At 38.5% G+C, this 15,875-nt stretch overlaps 2 protein-coding genes across 3 annotated transcripts; one reads left to right on the forward strand and one right to left on the reverse strand.

The window, feature by feature from the left end:
- Window positions 1-2,213: 2,213 nt before the first annotated feature.
- LOC137734553 (uncharacterized) lies at window positions 2,214-6,007 on the forward strand. Of its 2 annotated transcripts, none has more exons than XM_068473800.1 (7): window positions 2,214-2,523; window positions 3,440-3,677; window positions 3,778-3,968; window positions 4,156-4,391; window positions 4,599-4,842; window positions 4,971-5,078; window positions 5,650-6,007. In XM_068473800.1, exons 1-7 carry the CDS (start codon window positions 2,305-2,307, stop codon window positions 5,770-5,772), a joined length of 1,359 nt encoding a protein of 452 aa, XP_068329901.1. In that variant the 5' UTR covers window positions 2,214-2,304; the 3' UTR covers window positions 5,773-6,007. The 2 variants fall into 2 exon arrangements, with proteins under 2 accessions (XP_068329901.1, XP_068329906.1); XM_068473805.1 differs by lacking the exon at window positions 2,214-2,523 and adding an exon at window positions 2,837-3,208.
- A 138-nt stretch (window positions 6,008-6,145) lies between these two features.
- LOC137734568 (uncharacterized) lies at window positions 6,146-9,519 on the reverse strand. Its single transcript, XM_068473809.1, has 7 exons — window positions 9,163-9,519; window positions 8,935-9,075; window positions 8,296-8,394; window positions 7,958-8,034; window positions 7,554-7,662; window positions 7,124-7,452; window positions 6,146-6,869 (listed from the first exon to the last, which is right to left on the reverse strand). The coding sequence occupies exons 1-7, from the start codon at window positions 9,230-9,232 to the stop codon at window positions 6,777-6,779; spliced, it is 918 nt and encodes a 305-aa protein (XP_068329910.1). The 5' UTR covers window positions 9,233-9,519; the 3' UTR covers window positions 6,146-6,776.
- Between the last annotated feature and the right edge of the window lie 6,356 nt (window positions 9,520-15,875).

Below are 15,875 nucleotides of genomic sequence, written 5' to 3' on the forward strand. Positions count from 1 at the left end.
CAAGTGAAGGTGTTTGGACTCATACGTCCAAAAAGTACAATGAGTTCTACAAATGCACCACTCCACGGAATTTGCGAAACCACGAGAGTTGTTCTTCAAGATGGAAAAAAGCATCTTCATCCAAGTTTGAATAAATGGCATCAAGCAGTGTTAAAGGCTGCAAGCAGACATGAAAGCGAAGCCAATTACTGCGATGAAGTAAGTGTTTTCACAACTTATTTTAAATATTTAATTATATTACATTTAATTTCATAAATTAATTTCCTTTAATTTTTGTAATTATATTTTCTAGGTACGCCAAGTGGAGGAATTGTATATGAAGGATAACTCCAACCCCTTTAGTCATCACGGTTGTTGGGAAATTTGTAAAGTGTGGATGTTATTTGAAGATCCACCTCAACAAAGAGTTGGTCCTATGCCATTCGGAAATGCATCCTCAAATGTAGATGGGGATGAAGATGGATCTCCTCCATTCAAGAAACAAGGGTAGAAAATCCGTCTTCGGGTGAAGGTTCCATACCTAAGGCTATGAGACGAAACAAGGCCTGAAAATTGAAGGAAAAGGGCAAGGTAAAGGATGATTACACCTTTCAACAGAAAATGGTCGCCTCATTGCGATTAATGGCAGAGCAAAATGCCTTTGCCACGGAAGAAAAGAACCGCAGGCACGAAGAACGGGCAAAACAAATACAAGAAGAGATGGATGATAGGAGCATGCAAATGAACACTTATGATTACACTCCAATGAGTGAGACATATTTTGATAGAAAAAAAGGGAAATTATGGCCCAACGAGAATTGTTTACATCCAACTACACTCCTACAATGACAGATGATGATGATGATGATGATGATGATGATGATGATTATAGTCTTTAAATTTAAGTTGTTGTAGTTTTTAAATTTAAGTTGTAGTTTTTAAATTTAAGTTGTTGTAGTCTTTAAATTGAAATAATAAATTATGTTTGGCCTATGGCCCCTTGGCCCCCTGGATTGGAGATGGTATGAAATATGGTATGACACTGTTCATTAAAATATAATTCCTTGAAGGGCTATAAGGCTAAAGAGATCCCTCTGGCCCTTCTTCGGTTGGAGATGACCTTAAGTCCTTGAGTTTAGTAGGTCATACCCCACTCCTATATGATGGGTGATAAACACAATTCTCAAAACTTGAATGTAGTCTACTATTTTTTTTTTAATAACTAAATGATAGTGTTCACACTGAGTGAGAGATCTGGCAAACTAGATACACAACGGGCCAACCATAAGAATTCACCAAACTTACCATCCACAATAATCAAACTTATAATATCTCACTTACAAGTGAAAAACAATACTACTAAAATCGTAGTAACAAGTAGCGAATGCAATTTACTATTAAGTCTTATCTAATATTTCACGTATTAATAAGTTGTAATAGACACAATAAATAAACCATTTTATTATATATCACTCACTCGGATAAGAGGCATGCACCATGCAAAAACTCTAAACAAAAATTAAATAATTTGATGTAATAGAATTTGAGGATGACAATGCTCCTGAAGATGATGTAACATGTCCAATATTAAGATGAGATTCTTCGTCTAATTAATCATGCCAGTAATCCCAATTCTCAGTAGTTTACACATCATAATCCAAATTCCTAACGAAATAATTACAAAAACAGCTGTTGGAAGTTGGGACCAGCCATCAAAGTAAAAGAGAGCAACAATTTCTCTCTATAAGAACAAACCAAAGCTCATGTCATCATAAACAAAATAGCACCAATATCCTTAAGATTCCGATTTGTGGGGTCCGCTAAGAAGGTAACTTGAGTTAGCAAATTCCCGTCCGAACCCGGAAATTCATGAACGAACCAACGTCTAACACACATAATCGAATTTAACAATTAATCGCGCACTAAAAAATTCGAGAGTTTCGTTTTAGATGTTAAATCAAAGTGTACGACGTTTATATGTAAATGAAGATCACTAACAAAATTAACCAAGTAGAGTGCAGGGGATTATTCTTTAACTAGTGGCTCAACTTTTTCCATACTACTATGAGCACAAATATTCAAAAGAAACTGTGACAAAATCTCTATCAGTTCCAAGTGGTCCATCCACTTAAAGGAAAAAAAGAAATGTAATGACAAATAAGTGGTTCCTATCATGGCTGTCAAATTTCAATCTTGATATGAAATTTGAAAAGTTTCATATAATTTAATCCACAACAAGGAATCTTGCATCTAATTTTACCTTAACTTTTTCAATTGCATTCAACAGAGATCAGAAGAGCGAAACTCGAAGAGACTCGTTGAGTCATGGCCTTTTATGGACCGAGACTGGCTGTGCCCATAGACGTGAAGAAGAAGCCATGGGAACAGAAGCTTCCTCTTCACAACCGGTGGCACCCGGACATACCACCGGTGGCAGAAGTGGCAGCTGGAGAGGTTTTTCGGGTTGAGATGGTGGATTTCAGTGGTGGTGGGATTACCAAAGAGTACACTGCAGAGGACATCAAACATTCCAATCCCTCCATTGTAAGTTCCCCTTCATATTCACGTGTGTTTTGTAGCTTTTCCACTTCTACTGAGTTCCATGTAGTTTGGAAGAGCAATACCAAAAACCGAGTTCCGCAAGGTTCGAAAAAGCGAAAAAAATGACATGAATTGTAAGTGCAGAGTATCATGCAGTTCTACCTTTCCAACCAAACATCCTCAAACATAGTATGATTCCAGATCTACATGTTTCTGGGGAAATAAATTTAAATGCTGGATTTGTCAGTCAAGTAAAAAAATAGCAAACTGTTGTGTTGTATTTGTCCTATGCTGAAAACTCGAAAGGTAGTTGGGGACCGACCTTTGGAAAAATATATCACCCCATTTGTCATCCAGCGATTGTAAGGATACCATCGTCCTTCCTCTTTCCTACAATAGATGCTATTGAGTTGACCTAATTGTATAAAACCTACAACCCTATGCTCCCTGTTCTTCCACTAGTTCATCTATGGCTCCCCGGACTCCGAGACTAGTCGTGCCAGTAGACCTGAGCAGAAAACCGTGGCAGCAAAAGCTACCGCTTCACAACCGTTGGCACCCTGACATACCCCCGGTGGCTGAGGTTAAAACCGGTGAGGTCTTCAGAATTGAGATGGTAGACTGGACTGGAGGTACTATTAAAGATGATGACTCTGCGCTAGATATAAAGTCCATAGACCTCTCAACAGTAAGTACGGATTGTATCCTATGTTAGAAAAACTAAAACCGTTTAGTTTTAAACAATATAGTCACATAACAGGTAAAACATGGTACATATAGGATCGAGTTAAGATCTTGAGTCTACAAATTATCGAGATCATCAGTCACTACTTGTGTATAATGTAATCAATAGTATGAAGAACAAGAACATCTAGAATGGTAAATTAATGTAAAAGTAATATGTTTCAAACTTGTGCAGGTTCATTACCTCAGTGGGCCGATTAGAATTTCGGATACTGATGGAATTCCAGCACAGCCAGGTGATCTTCTGGTGGTTGAGATATGCAACTTGGGTCCTCTCCCAGGAGATGAATGGGGTTTCACTGCGACATTTGACAGAGAAAATGGAGGGGGTTTTCTGACTGACCATTTTCCTTCTGCAACCAAAGCTATCTGGTATTTCGAAGGGATATATGCCTACTCGCCTCACATACCAGGTGAAATCTCAACCTATTTCCTTTTCTCGTGCCAGTAACCTTGTTAAAAGATTCAGTAGGGTACTCCTGTCACTAACATGGTATTGTATATGCATGTCAGGAGTGAGATTCCCAGGGTTAACCCACCCCGGAATAGTTGGAACAGCACCATCAATGGAACTTCTGAAAATATGGAATGAAAGGGAGAGGGAACTTGAAGAAAATGGACTCAAGACTATGAAATTATGTGAGGTTTTGCATCAACGACCATTGGCTAACCTACCATCAACAAAAGGTTGCGTCCTTGGAGGGGTATGCGACATTGAAAACTACTTCATTGAGGCTATCAAAATAACAATGAACCTCCAACACGACTAAATTTTTATAATTGCTTTGCTGCATACTACAAGAATTGTAAAACTCTGCAGCCAACTGCACAGAGACAATATCACAATAACCATGCTGTCTTGTTATACTAACACGTCCTGGTTATACATAGATCAAAGAGGGCACTCCTGAATGGGAAAAGATCGCCATGGAGGCTGCAAGAACCATTCCAGGAAGAGAAAATGGAGGCAATTGTGACATAAAAAATCTTAGTCGTGGTTCAAAGGTATACCTTCCAGTATTCGTTGAAGGAGCAAATCTTAGTACTGGTGACATGCACTTTTCCCAGGGTGATGGAGAAATTGCATTCTGCGGGGCAATTGAGATGAGCGGATTCCTGGAGCTCAAGTAAATATTTCACATCTCATCTCTTAAACTTTTACTACAGCCAAACTAGAGGCTTCATAAGAAAAGGCAGGAGCTGGTTATAATAGCTAAACTTTCTACTTTCACATTCAAATTTGGCATAAAACAAAATGTGACACATACAGATAAGTATACACACACATATATGTAATACAGCTCACAGTTTACCCTATATGATCCTATTATTAGGTGCGAAATTATAAGGGGAGGAATGAAAGAATACCTTACACCAATGGGGCCCACACCTCTTCACGTAAACCCAATCTTTGAGATAGGCCCGGTCGAGCCAAGATTCTCAGAGTGGTTGGTATTTGAGGGCATCAGTGTTGATGAGAGTGGGAAGCAGCATTACCTAGATGCAACTGTGGCGTACAAGCGTGCAGTACTCAATGCTATTGACTACCTCTCTAAATTTGGATACTCCAAAGAACAGGTTTTCGACTTCTTTCCTTATCACATAGCCAATTCCCAACAACTCACAATCACAAGCATACACTGAGACAACGAAAGATTCATATTATTGTAGTCTGCCTTACTGATCTAGTATCTGTCACGTATCAGAGCTACCTTCTGTTGTCATGCTGCCCGTGTGAGGGAAGAATTTCCGGTATAGTTGACTCTCCCAATGCTGTTGCAACCCTAGCAATCCCAACAGCTATCTTTGACCAGGTAATTATATCTGGCCAAGCCTCCTAAAGATTTATATTACCCTATACTAATACTACCACTTTACCATCCACAAAATGTTTCCAGTTTCAACAGGTTGCTATTTTACACTACCTACTCAAACGACTGAAGTTACAATAGCTACATATCTAGATGCTTAATGAAATAGCTTATATTCTATTCATGCATACTACATACAAATATAAATAAGAGTCCTCTCCTGAATTTTTTCACAGTAAATTCATGTTTCAAGGAGCAAAAATGAGCTTGTCTAGTCAAAACAAAAGCAATCACAAAATATAAGAACTTAATTACACAGTACACTTATATTTTACTTTAACTTGGATGATCCCTCAACCTTAATGCTCAAGCAGAAAGGTCAAAGCTATCCGTAGAAGTCGTAATTGATCAAAAACTTTTTCATATGCACACCAAGGTAACTAACCCAAGGCTACAAGCATAATGGAGGCAATGTGCTTTCCTACAACAAAGCTCACAATAAATTACTCATAAACAGAAATGATTTGTTGTAAAGCCTATTGATATGTTTAAATTACTTTCTCTAAATGCACAGGATATTCGCCCAAAAGCAAACAAGGTGCCTGTCAGTCCCCGGATAGTGAGGAAACCAGATGTCCTAAAATGTACTTATGATGGAAATTTGCCAACGACAAGGAACCCTAGCTCTGCAACATAATTGAGTGCTCAGTAAATAAACGCCATTTCGGCCTTTATTTTTCATTCCTACTAAGTTATGCAGGTATTGGGATATATAGAAAGTAGAACTGAATTGTCAAAGCAAATCATCTACATTCTATGTAAGCAGTGCAGGTACATTGTAATAGGGTAAAAAGATCATGAACAAATCATGCAGCAAAAAGTTCAACCCATGTCAGTTCACGTTTGAATAATGAAAAACTATTATAGCAGCAGCAGGTAAATGTTTAGACTGGACCTCGAAAATCTGAACAAGGCACTAATACATAAAATATGCTTGCGTCATCGGTCTGATGTCAAGCATGCTATTGCTGCTCCTCATCAGCTGAGTCTTCTTACCCATCTACTACTTAAATTGGCAATAATCTGAGAGTTGATTTTCACTAATCATCTTCTAAACTGCCAATATATATCAAGATTGAACTAATCTTCACAAGGTAGATCAGAGCCATGATACAAGTTTATACATAGATGGTAATTTTTAATGCATATAAACCAATTTGAGGAACAGACACATGTAGAGTGCAGGAGTAGTGTTTACTATTGGATTTCAAGTGAGAATCAGTGGGTTCATAAGATAAAAATAAGCAAAAATCATGCACCAATTTGAACCAGATCTCTTATCCTGCAATGCAATTCTCTGATCACAAAAACTACTAAACGCCTGCTGCCACATTCAAAAGGCATTAAAATTCTTATGTTCAGTAAAATCACAACAAAAATTGACACGTAGTAAAGAAAGTATTTCAGTCGGAAACTGCATACTAAATCATTTAGTTACGATAACATTCTTGATCTTCATTTGTTCAACAATTACTAGCTGAACTATGCAAAATTATAGAAGCCGCAACACTTCCAATAGGAAATAGGATGTCAGAAATTGTTTCATACTAATCCAAAGACTAACTAGAAACTTCAAAGCCAAAATTTTTCCATCCTCCCAATGACATAGATAGCAAAGGTGTACGCTGAGATATAGTGCACTCAATAATATATAGAGAGGGTTCGATGGTGTTGCAGAGCAGGACACTGAATGCCAAAAGACCAAAGCCAAAGGTCTAACTCAATACTCAGCACCTGAAAAAAAAACCCCACTAGTAAATCAAAGGGATTGGTTAGAGATGATAAAGAAACGAAAACTGATGCAGGATACAGTTTCAAGTGCAAAGGCACAACATGGTCCAACAACAGTTCACTTTGGTGAGAACAGAACACATACAGACAAAAGAAAAAATCTGAATGTTTTATTACTTAAATGCAGCCACAAGAAGAATTTAAATGTTCACATACAAAAAATTACAGACTACAACCACGACTGAAAATAACCATACCTGCTTCCCTGATTTCATACTGATCAACTCCTTCATTTTCTCGACAGCATATATGGAGCAAGCTCGCAGTTCAACTTCCTCCTCACTGCCTGCAACTATTTGACTATTAGCCTTGATAGCGCTGGCAAGGGTTGCACTATACTTCAGCACACCCAGCTGTTGAAGCACGGCTGGAACAATATAGTCCGCCATAATAGTGATTGAGCCAATGTCATAAAATTCTCCATATCCTTGGCCTCCAAATGCACCCCATAAGTCTGCTGCAAATATCTGAGCTCTTTTATACAAAAATACTTGGTGGCCCTTGTATACTGAGTGGTCTCGGAAACCTAGAAAGTTTAATTAGTTACAGTAAATATGCCTGTTTCCTTGGGAATAACCCCTACAAACTCTGCAGCTATCAAAAATGACTTTAAACCCTAAAATGTACCAGGAAAGTGACGAGTAACTAGAGCTACAAGCTTAACAGCTGACTTTCCACATGACTCCACAAGATTGGATGCCTTGCCATCAAAGCTTCTCTCCAGTTCAAACCCAACCTAGGCCACAATAGTTAACAATATTTTGAATATTTGACAGGGATACATCATTTTCCTAAAACGGTATGTGTATTTTCAATTGAGGTGGGATGATTCTTTAAATAAAAAAATAATCAATAACATCAACGTATATTGTCTCCTGCTTAGACTGATAAATTCAAGAGAAATTAATAGTTACAGACCCAGAGTAATAAAAAAAAAAAATCAAACAAAAAGAAACTTGAAGGGTATTTCTTAAGAGAATAAGAGAAAATGTAAGAATAAAAGCTTCCGTAAATGTAAAGGTAAATTTTACCTCATGTAACAAACGAACTCTCTCGTCCTCCAAGGGTAGTGACCTTGGCCATTTCAACAGCTCCCGTAGTTCAGGACCTTATAACATAAACCTCTTTAATCAAATTACTATCAAGTAGAAGAGTGTCACCTAAGTCAGAGTTTAGAACTTTTAAACTGCCAAACTTGTTCACAAGAGCACAGCTTCACATCCAAAAATTTAACATTCTGTAGAGGCAGTCATTTTCCTTCTACCAATTGGAACAAAGGAGTACACTTGATAGATATATCACAATTGGTGTGTACATGTGAAAATACATCTTTATGGACATGGAGATATGTGTTCAAGAAGATGAGTACCGGTGTATTTCTGCAGACGATCAGCATCAAACACAGATTTGTCATTTTGTATTGCTGCCTTCAGACCGGCAGCCAAATTGTCGTAATTTAAGTCCTTATCTGTCAAGAAAAAGAAAAAATTATAAAGAAACAATTTTAGCTTAGAAAACATAGTGAATAAAGTGCATTTGCTAACATTGATATGAATATAATCTCTTCAATCCATAAAATAATTGATCACTTTCCGCCACCAACTGACATAGGGTTCCACGAGCGACCATATGAAAACCGCTCTACAACAACCACGCAGCAGCAGACATACACACATTGAAGTATTGGTTTGACTGTCATGAAAAGTTCAAATCTTGATAAAACTGGCAAGCACATTTATAGAGAACATTTTTTCTAACCGAATTTCGCAACTTGGCTCGGTAAAGAAAAGAATGGGAAGGGCAAAAGTATAATACCCAAAACATTTTTTCGTAAATAAGTTTATTTTTTCCTTGTTCTCTAATCTAAGAAGGTGCTCTGTTTCACTGACCATTATTCTTGAATTATTCTAATAACAAAAACAAAATTTGAGCTACAAAATACAAGAAAATACACTAAAATTTGAGCTCCAACAAAACAAATTAAAATTTTGAAAAAATGGATACATACCAGGCCAAAAGCAGAAATTCAAAGCGTCCAACACAAAGAGGTACTGAACGGTGAGAGGTCCATTGTCGAAATAGTGTATCCCTTCGAAATCCCATTCCACCTTCGGAATTGTATCTATCGTCTCCGCCACTTTCTCAATACCTATAAAAAAAATTTAAAAAAAATTAAAACCCAATTAAAATAATCAATAACCAACACTAGAGAAACATGGACAAAGTGCGGAGAGACCTGAAGAATCGACGAGGACATGAGAAGAATGGCTTGCGACCCAAGCAGAGCTTGCCCTAACATCGTCCATGGCTGCTTCCACACGGCGGCTCTGCGTTCAAAGTTCAAACCCTAGAGAGAGAGAGAGGGACTTGTGCCTGGTTCCAAGTTTCCCGCTTTTGCTGGTGCCTTTTATTTCTTTGCCCTTCCCAGGATAATCATTAATAATTAATTAGAGGTAAATGCCCTCTCTGATGATGATTTTATTTCCTTTTTTTTTTTAATTAATTAATTAATTATGTTGTTTCTTTCCATTTTAGCAGTTGTGGAATTCCATTCCGCCGGCCGGAGACTTTTCCGTGTATACTATAGCCACAGAACGGCTCACGTGGGAAAGACCTGCACTTTCTCCCTGCACACTTTTTTAATGAGCTCGTACGGCCTGGGATGAGATAAAAAGGTGCACGCTTTTCCTCATGTCACCCCTCTCAATTTTTTGTGTGTTTTTGGGTCAGATATCTGGAATAGAATTCTCTCTTCTCTTAGAGCAGTTTCAACGGGAGCTTTTGCCCAATGGACAGGCTTCAGCACAGGGCCTGATTGCCCGAGGGAGGAAGTCCAGCGTTGGCTGGCGAGGCAGCCCGAGCAGGCTCAAGCACCAGGCCGGTGGATTCGTGTCAGCCCGAGAGCCTGAGGTGGTTCTAACATCAGCTGACGTCAGACGCCTTTTTTAATTTTTTTTTTCTATCAGGTTCTGGACTGGTGAGGCCGAAAACGAGGAAATTGCAGTTGGGTGCGCAAAGGTGGGTGAGGTCGGAGGATATGGAGGTGAGTTCCGGCGGGGACATGTGGGGTGCTGACGGCGGGCGGGAGGGTGAGTAAGGATGTGGGGGTGAGGGAGGAGGTGGGGAGGGTTTGGTGAATGGTGGTGCTGATGAGAGTGAGGGTGAATGCGAGGGTGAAGAAGGTGAAGAAGAAGAGGAGCCACAGGCGGTGGCTTCCGCCATTTGTCGATTACTTTGTGTTCGTTTCAACAGAGAGAGAGATGCTGCTTTTCTTTGTCTTTTTTTAATTATCTTGGTATTATTTTATGAATAAAAAAATACTAATATTTTATTACCTATTGTCAGGGCTATTGAAGTGCAACGGTGGAGATGCAAAAGGCAATTACTGTTCATTAAGAGCAGTTACTGTTCACTAGGTGGATAGTATAGTGTATTGCCTGAGGGGGCCTTTCCCACGGTGTAACTGCTCTTATTACTCATCTCCTTCTTTCCCCATTTTTCTTTTTGTTTTTTTCTGTATACAAAATTTAAAACAAAAATGTTAACATAACTTAATAATAACCGTTTATATAAAGAGAGAAAATGAGAGAGAATCCTACTCCCGAATCTCCGCATGTGTGTGTGAAATTGAATGAATGTGTGACTAGTGCATTTTCTGGTCATGTGTGAGTGGTCCAATAGTTGAATACTGGTTGTGTACTGCTACTGACCCAGAATTGAGAGGTTTTGTGTGGTCCATTTGTTTTTGTCTTATGGTCAAGGGCTCGATTTGTTGTTATTGTCCAAGGACGGGCTGGCTAGTTGGATTTAGGTGGTTTCGATTTCTCATAAATTAATTATGTCAATAGACCCAAATTTCATACGTTAGATAAATTACATTTTATTTCAGATTTTAGCTCAATTTTACAAATGATTAGCCCATTAATCTAGTCAAAGAGGTAAGATCATTAATCAAGGACTAATCACATTAATCGTTATAGCCCCACATAGTTGCTCATGGTCTGTGAGCATCAATTGCAATTGTTTTCATTAAAGGGGGAATTAAATATGTGTTTTAATTCAAGCGGTTCTAATCACTCAATGTCTCACTAATTAAAACCTAACTAATCTCATACCGAATTTTTTTTTTTTTTTTTTTTTTTTTTTTGGTTACAAAGGGGTCCAAAAACAAAAAAAAAACATCAGCCCATGGAACTTACCCAAATAGCCTTGAGTCCTAGCAACCCTGAAAATGTCATCTACAAGTAAATCAACAATCGATGGAGAAAGGTCATCCAACATAATCCAACTGATATCTGGAAAAAAAAAAAAAAAAAAAAAAAAAAACTCAGCTTTACCAAACCATCAGCCCACAATATTCCTTTCCCTTTATAGATTAAATTAAATTATTTTAATTAATTATATCAACGTTTGGGCGTTCAATTTGGGCCTAAAATAATTTCGGGTATTCAGGACCCATTGGGCTTGTATTAAGTCGGAAATGACAAAAAGGGTCGAAGGACCCAACTAAACACTAATGGCCGATTATAGCTCCATCACTCATCTCTCATTTAGAAGGTGTGATGAACTTAGAGTTCATATTCTTTTTTTTTTCTTTTTTTTTTTTTTTTGGAAAATTGGAGTTCATATTCTTTGGTGACAAGGAGAACAAGCAAATGTAGAGGATAGAAGGAGCAAGCTCAATGAGAACTTTGAAGGCTCTCTCTCTCTCATTTTCTCAAATCTCGATCTAATTTTCTCACAAACATAAAATTCAAGTATAAATTGTTATTTTCTCGTTTCTTCTTATCATATCTTAAGGCTGTATTTGGTATGCGGAAAGAAATTCATGGGAAATGATTTCGCATGGCTTTCCCTATGGGAAGGAAAATGCAAAATTATTCTCTCATGTTTGGTAGCAATGGGAAAGTAGGAAATATCACTTTCTGAAATATAATGGACATTTTAATTGTCAATGAACCCTTATTTGTCATAAAAATATATCAATTAATGGTTGTTTTTCTCTAGGGGAAGGAAAGTGAATATCAAACGGATGAATAGATTCACTCCCTCTTATTTCTTATGGGCCAGAAAATTATTTCTCAAGCTTGAACTTACCAAACATCGGAAAGGCAACACTTCCCATTCTTCAGCTATCTTTCCCACATACCAAACGCAACTTAAATGTTTTGAGTGTGCCTAAGAAGTGTGTTGTAATACTGAGCTACTAAGACTTAGTTTATTAATAAGAACTAGCAGAGAGCACACATTTGTGTGTGTGAACAAAATAGGTATATGATCGTTATTTTTTTTTTTAAATGAGGGTAAAATATGAAAAATAGGGGTATGATTGTCATTTTGTCAAAAGGTACAAAATTAAAGCCTCTTCAACTGCCCACCTCCTCCCACATTCTTCTCAAGCGCAACTGCTTCAGTTCATTCAAACTATCCAAAAAACATCATGATTTCACTTACGTGTACGATGGTGGGACAATTTCTCTTCATAAATGCATATTTTTTATCTTTTGTAAATATTTCGATATAAAATTACTATTTTGCCCTACTTATGTAAATATTGTGTATCAAAAAATGAGGGCAAAATAGGAAAAAAGGAAAAAAATTTCAACAGATACAAAATTACTATTTTGCCCTCCTCATGTCAACATTGTGTATTCAAAAGTAAGGGCAAAATTGGAAGAAAAGCGGACAAAAAGTTGACAAGCCCTCTTCTCTTAATAGAATAGAATAGATAAGTTGTAATATTTAGATGGTTATATTTTCATCATGTCTCACGTCTTAGTTGTGATACTTTGTTATGTAGTTAAGGCATGATTCACACCCTAATTTGAGAATATCCTTTTAAGGGTGGTTGTGACAAGATTGTCATTTAAATTTTAATTCTCATGCCATGAAAGTCAATATTTTCCCTTTAAGAAGAACAATGGGAAACATGAAGAACAAGGTTTTGTTATGAAATACTTTATATCGTCACTTTTTTCCGAAACTAAGTGATTTAGAATTTCGTAGCGAGACTTGTATATTGGCAAAGAGTCATCATGTATGAAGATTTTTTAATCTATCTTGACCTGTGAAATCTTTAAGATACAATTGAGCAAGATGAAGTAGCTTTCTTTGTTAAAAGTTACAAATCAACCATTCAAATTCAAACATGCCAAGCAATATGACACTCATTTTGTCTTGAACTTGAACTACCCAAACCAATAGATGGTGATATTGGCTTTGGCATGAAATTTTTTTCCCATAATTCTTATTTCTACACAACACAATTAATTAAAACATAAAAACATATACCAATTAACCAATATACAAAAACTCTATCCATATTCCAATAAATTAAACGAGTTACAAACATAAAACATATTAATAATCATATGTGACATCCCACATCGCCTAGGGGGTGATCCTTAAATGTATATTCCAATCCCTATCTAGCACGAGGCCTTTTGGGAGCTCACTGGCTTCGGGTTCCGTAGGAACTTCGAAGTTAAGCGAGAAAGGGGCTAGAGCAATTCCAAGATGGGTGACCCACTGGGAAGTTGCTCTTGAGTTCCCAAAAACAAAACCGTGAGAGAATGGTAAGCCCAAAGCGGACAATATCGTGCTACGGTTGTGGAGCGGGCCCGGGAAGTGATCCGCCCCGGGCCGGGATGTGACAAATTGGTATCAGAGCCAATTCCTGGTCGGAAGTGTGCCGACGAGGACGTCGGGCCCCTAAGGGGGGTGGATTGTAACATCCCACATCGCCCAGGGTAGTGATCCTTAAATGTATATTCTCATCCTTACCTAGCACGAGGCCTTTTGGGAGCTCACTGGCTTCGGGTTCCGTAGGAACTTCGAAGTTAAGCGAGAAGGGAGCTAGAGCAATCCCATGATGGGTGACCCACTGGGAAGTTGCTCGTGAGTTCCCAAAAACAAAACCGTGAGGGAATGGTAAGCCCAAAGTGGACAATATTGTGTTACGGTAGTGGAGTCGGGCCCGGGAAAGTGATCTGCCCCGGGCCGGGATTGCTCTAGCTCCCTTCTCGCTTAACTTCGAAGTTCCTACGGAACCCGAAGCCAGTGAGCTCCCAAAAGGCCTCGTGCTAGGTAAGGATGGGAATATACATTTAAGGATCACTACCCTGGGCGATGTGGGATGTTACAATCCACCCCCCTTAGGGGCCCGACGTCCTCGTCGGCACACTTCCGGCCAGGAATTGGCTCTGATACCAATTTGTCACATCCCAGCTCGGGGCGGATCACTTTCCCGGGCCCGACTCCACTACCGTAACACAATATTGTCCGTTTTGGGCTTACCATTCCCTCACGGTTTTGTTTTTGGGAACTCACGAGCAACTTCCCAGTGGGTCACCCATCATGGGATTGCTCTAGCTCCCTTCTCGCTTAACTTCGAAGTTCCTACGGAACCCGAAGCCAGTGAGCTCCCAAAAGACCTCGTGCTAGGTAAGGATGGGAATATACATTTAAGGATCACTATGAAGGAATATTTGTGAAAAACAAGTTCATTTGAGCAACATCAACAACATGCAATTAACAATTAAAAGGCAGAATCATGTTTATATGCACTCAAAAACAAAACTTAACCCATGAACTTCAAAGCCTAGTAGATAGGTGAACCAAGACTCAACTCAAAACAAAGTGAGTTGAGAAATCAATACCTTTGTAGATTCCTCTTTGCATAAGCAAAGGCTAATCACCCAAAGAGAGGGCCTTCATTCCTTGCATCTTAGATCCATGGATTTGGATGGATGAAAAGGTTTCTCCAAGTTCCCAAAATTGAGAACCTCTAAGTCTCCACACCAAGGCATATTGTAGAAGAAATGAGTGACCTTGAGGAAGTAAGATTGCTAGATGTTTTCCTCAAGGGTGGCCGGCCATTTCTAGAGAGAAAGGAGAGTTTGTTCTCATCTTTACTCCTTAGAAAACCCTAAGGATGAAATGGCTATAAAGATGTCTTTATACCACCTCACAATGGAGTGGCAAACTTGCAATTAAGCCAAGTTCACTACCCTCCTCTAAATGGCCGAATTTAAGGGGATTTATTGGGCTATTTGGGCCTTTGTGAATCATTATTCATTAAGTTGTCATACAACTTAAGTCAATGGACTTGACGTTCGAAGCCCATTGCGCCTTAAGGTCCAAAACTATCCCGAGGTCTTTAACGAACTTATTCGTTTGATTAATTAACATATTAATTAATCCTTGCCATAAATAATTAAACCATTTAATTATTTTTACTCATCTCCGTTGAATCTTCAATCTTTACCTTACACGGTGTACGATCCATTAGGTTCCTTTTAGCGAGGCAGTGGGCGATTCAAACTCTTTCAAATCGATTGTGAATTGGAACTTACTTTCAATTCTCCCGTTAGTGATAATACATTTTTAGGGCTTCCACAAACCATGGTTGACGCCTAGCAGCATGTCATGGTTACTCAAGCTAATCAGAAGAGGTGGAGAACCTATTCAGTTTTAGGATTACAAATGCAATACGGTCTTTCTCTAATACAATACTCTTGACCACATTGTTTGGTTTGATAGTTTATTCATGTCTACTATCCAATGTGAGTCTTGTGCTTATATGATTACCTTGAATGTGATCTGGAACGCATTCCAACATCTCATTCATACTCTGGCCAGAGATTCTAAATCATATCATAGAGTATTCTCCCTCAAACAGTTTGAAGGTTAGAGATCCCTTGTTGCGCATTCACTTGCCTCCATGGCTAAGTGGCTTAACCCCAACGATGCCGTGGACACCCTCCTGATGGAGTGACTTTGACATAATCAAAGATTAAGGACCTAACCACAAGACAACTGTGATGCCTCAGGTCAAAAGACTAATTTGCATTATCCCAACCATGAGTTCTCATGTGACATGAATATGAGAACTCTTCGTTGATCGTGTTCAGTGAACTCATTCTCTATTGAGCACCTACGTACTTGCCT

Source organism: Pyrus communis, chromosome 1 (assembly GCF_963583255.1).
Source record: "Pyrus communis chromosome 1, drPyrComm1.1, whole genome shotgun sequence".
Lineage (NCBI taxonomy): Eukaryota > Viridiplantae > Streptophyta > Magnoliopsida > Rosales > Rosaceae > Pyrus > Pyrus communis.

What these genes read in the sequence shown, in the direction of transcription:
- LOC137734553 (XM_068473800.1), top strand. Translation starts at nt 2,305, where the DNA reads ATGGCCTTTTATGGACCGAGACTGGCTGTGCCCATAGACGTGAAGAAG. An exon ending in CTACTCGCCTCACATACCAG is followed by an intron (nt 3,678 to 3,777) that starts GTGAAATCTCAA and finishes TATGCATGTCAG; the next exon opens with GAGTGAGATTCCCAGGGTTA. An exon ending in TTGGATACTCCAAAGAACAG is followed by an intron (nt 4,843 to 4,970) that starts GTTTTCGACTTC and finishes GTCACGTATCAG; the next exon opens with AGCTACCTTCTGTTGTCATG.
- LOC137734568 (XM_068473809.1), bottom strand. Translation starts at nt 9,232, where the DNA reads ATGGACGATGTTAGGGCAAGCTCTGCTTGGGTCGCAAGCCATTCTTCT. An exon ending in TCGTCTGCAGAAATACACCG is followed by an intron (nt 8,035 to 8,295) that starts GTACTCATCTTC and finishes TTATGTTATAAG; the next exon opens with GTCCTGAACTACGGGAGCTG. An exon ending in AGTTACTCGTCACTTTCCTG is followed by an intron (nt 7,453 to 7,553) that starts GTACATTTTAGG and finishes TAAACTTTCTAG; the next exon opens with GTTTCCGAGACCACTCAGTA.